General features: G+C 40.8%; 1 protein-coding gene across 1 annotated transcript in view; it reads left to right on the forward strand.

Annotated features, from left to right (window-relative positions):
• GCS1 (mannosyl-oligosaccharide glucosidase) overlaps positions 1-2,500 on the forward strand; it is a 5,539-nt gene that overhangs the window by 989 nt on the left and 2,050 nt on the right. The window contains exons 2-5 of the mRNA XM_086534094.1: positions 234-503; positions 954-1,111; positions 1,775-1,952; positions 2,182-2,500. The exon at positions 2,182-2,500 is cut by the window's right edge and continues 2,050 nt beyond it. Coding sequence (XP_086390220.1) covers positions 234-503; positions 954-1,111; positions 1,775-1,952; positions 2,182-2,500 — 925 coding nt within the window. The remainder of the gene's footprint in view (positions 1-233; positions 504-953; positions 1,112-1,774; positions 1,953-2,181) is intronic.

Raw genomic sequence — 2,500 nt, forward strand, 5'->3', positions numbered from 1 at the left:
TGTACCTCTTGTTTGATTGTTAAATTTTAAGATTAATATTTTGTTGTATTTCTCTCTCTAAAAAAGCAACCAAATGACCTTTATGGTATTTATACAATTTAGGAGATCGTAAGTAAAACCTGTTGAAACAGAAGAATTATTATTTATCTTTATAGTAGGGATTGAGACTTTTTTTCAAATGATTACCATTCACAATTGTTCTATCTAAGCAAATGCCGAATGAACCCTTACAGATGGCACGGCAACGCAGAGCAAGGGGCCACGTGCCATCCAGCGACAGTCTACATCAAGATCTCACCATGCTTGATGACGCCAGAGGGTTTTGCAACTCGGACCGCTCGTCAAGGAGGGAGACAAAGCGCCGACACAGGTCTGGGGGCCATGGCTGGTGTCCCACGCTGCTCTACATGAGTTTTGCAGGGATTGTGATACTTGCCGTGGCTTATTTTCTCTACATCGGCTACATGGAGACGAGGATCAATACGCCGATATCAGCTCCAAAGGTGATTTGACTGTTTCTGATGTTGAGCTGTGTTTGGGTTTCTCAGTAGAAGGCTATAAGTGTCTAAGAAACTAGAGACTCTTAACCCATTGGTGATAGAGATAGAGATAGAGATAGAGATAGAGATAGAGATAGAGATAGAGATAGAGATAGAGATAGAGATAGAGATAGAGATAGAGATAGAGATAGAGAGAGAGAGAGAGAGAGAGAGAGAGAGAGAGAGAGAGAGAGAGAGAGAGAGAGAGAGAGAGAGAGAGAGAGAGAGAGAGAGAGAGAGTGAGAGAGAGAGTGAGAGAGAGGAGTAGAAGAAAGAGAATAAGAAAGAGAAAAAAAATAGCTGGAAAAAGAGAAAAATGGGTAAAAAAAAATGATATAGAAACCCAGAAAGAACAACAGTCCCTTTCTCTATTGTCCACATTTCTAACATGATAATTGTCAACACTTTCAACAGGTTGTGGTCAAGTCAGGCTTGGAGTCTCCAGAGAGATACTGGGGAACCTACAGGCCAGGAGTTTACTTTGGAACAAGGGCCAGGCACCCCACATCCATCGTCACGGGACTCATGTGGTTTGTGCCGGGACACTTCCAAAATAATATGCTGGCTGTCAGGTATGTCTTTGTGGTTCGTCTTTCAGGTAGTTGCGATTCCTTCGGAGAGGTCGCTGGTTTAAAGAAAATTGAGGCTGAGTTATGATGAGATCTCATTATAACTCATTATAGATTAGTATTTTATTTGAAACAGCTTGAATAGAGGCATTTGATGTTTCTCTTTTCCAATATAGAGATGAGAAAGAAAATGTCACCTATAAATCTTTTCTTGCAATAGGTACTTTTGAAATAAGTGTACATTTTTCAAATTTATGGAATAAAGGAACTTCATAACAGTTATACAAGTCTGGCAGCCTATACATGGACTCATAACTATTGAAAAAATGGAAAATATTTGTTTGACATTATATAGATGAAGTTTAATGTCTCAGAAATTTTATAGATGGTTCCTATTTTATTTTATAGTTTTTAGGTATTTTTATCATTGTCCCTTTTTGTTAAAATGCCATGGAATAGCTCTTTGGCTGTTTTGTACAGGGGTTATTAATACATCTTGCCTAAAGTCTTTAAGAATATGTTTATATCAGTTGGATATAAGAATGCTGTTTTTTTTTGTTTTTTTTATTTGAGCGATGTTTTGCATATTACTAGAGAAGAAAAACTGATTTTGATAACTTTTCAAGGACTCTAACTGCTGCTGACTAATCTGCATTTGCATTACAGGCATTGGTGTGACCAGGCGGATGACATACCTAAATATGGGTGGGAAGTTCATGACGGCAGAAATGTTGGGATTCAGAAGATCGTTGACAAGAGTGTCATTCTGCAGACGAGCTTTGTCAAGAGATTGGGGGGCCAGCATGGGGGTGACTGGTCAGCTAGGATCAGTGCCATGCCTAAGGTAAGGGAATTTTATGCATGATGACGGATGCACCCACAAAGAATGCCTTTGTAGAGGTAGCTTGGGAAAGGTAAGTCTTGTTTTACCTTCTAATCATTTCATGAGAATCCACTGATAATGTTTTGATAGCTGCATTAGTTGTATTAGGGTGTGAGAACACAGACCCAAGTTTGTAGGACATGAAAGAAAACATATTGTATAACCCCACGAACATAACAATCCCTTTCAGACCAAGAGACAAGTCGGAGGACAGGCATCACTGCTGTATTATGTAGCGTTAGACCCTGACGATAAAGAGGCGATGATACAGCCCATGATCGGCACTAGTCAGTCCCTGGGCTCACTCAGGGGCATCTCAGACTCCGTGGGGGGGTTCCGGCTGCATGTCCTCAATGCCAGCGGCACGATTGTTAACCATCATTTGCTCAGTACAAAGCACCAGGGGCTGCACATGCTCAAGGAGACTGTGTACAAGGGGCTGAGGGTCTTCCAGGGCAAGAGTGAGAAGGACAAATACATAGGACTGGCAGGTGAAATGTTCAGCCATG

The sequence above is a fragment of the Penaeus japonicus genome, unplaced genomic scaffold, assembly GCF_977035675.1.
Source record: "Penaeus japonicus unplaced genomic scaffold, GWHDUDI00000001_assembly GWHDUDI00000003, whole genome shotgun sequence".
In the NCBI taxonomy this organism is placed as follows: Eukaryota; Metazoa; Arthropoda; class Malacostraca; order Decapoda; family Penaeidae; genus Penaeus; species Penaeus japonicus.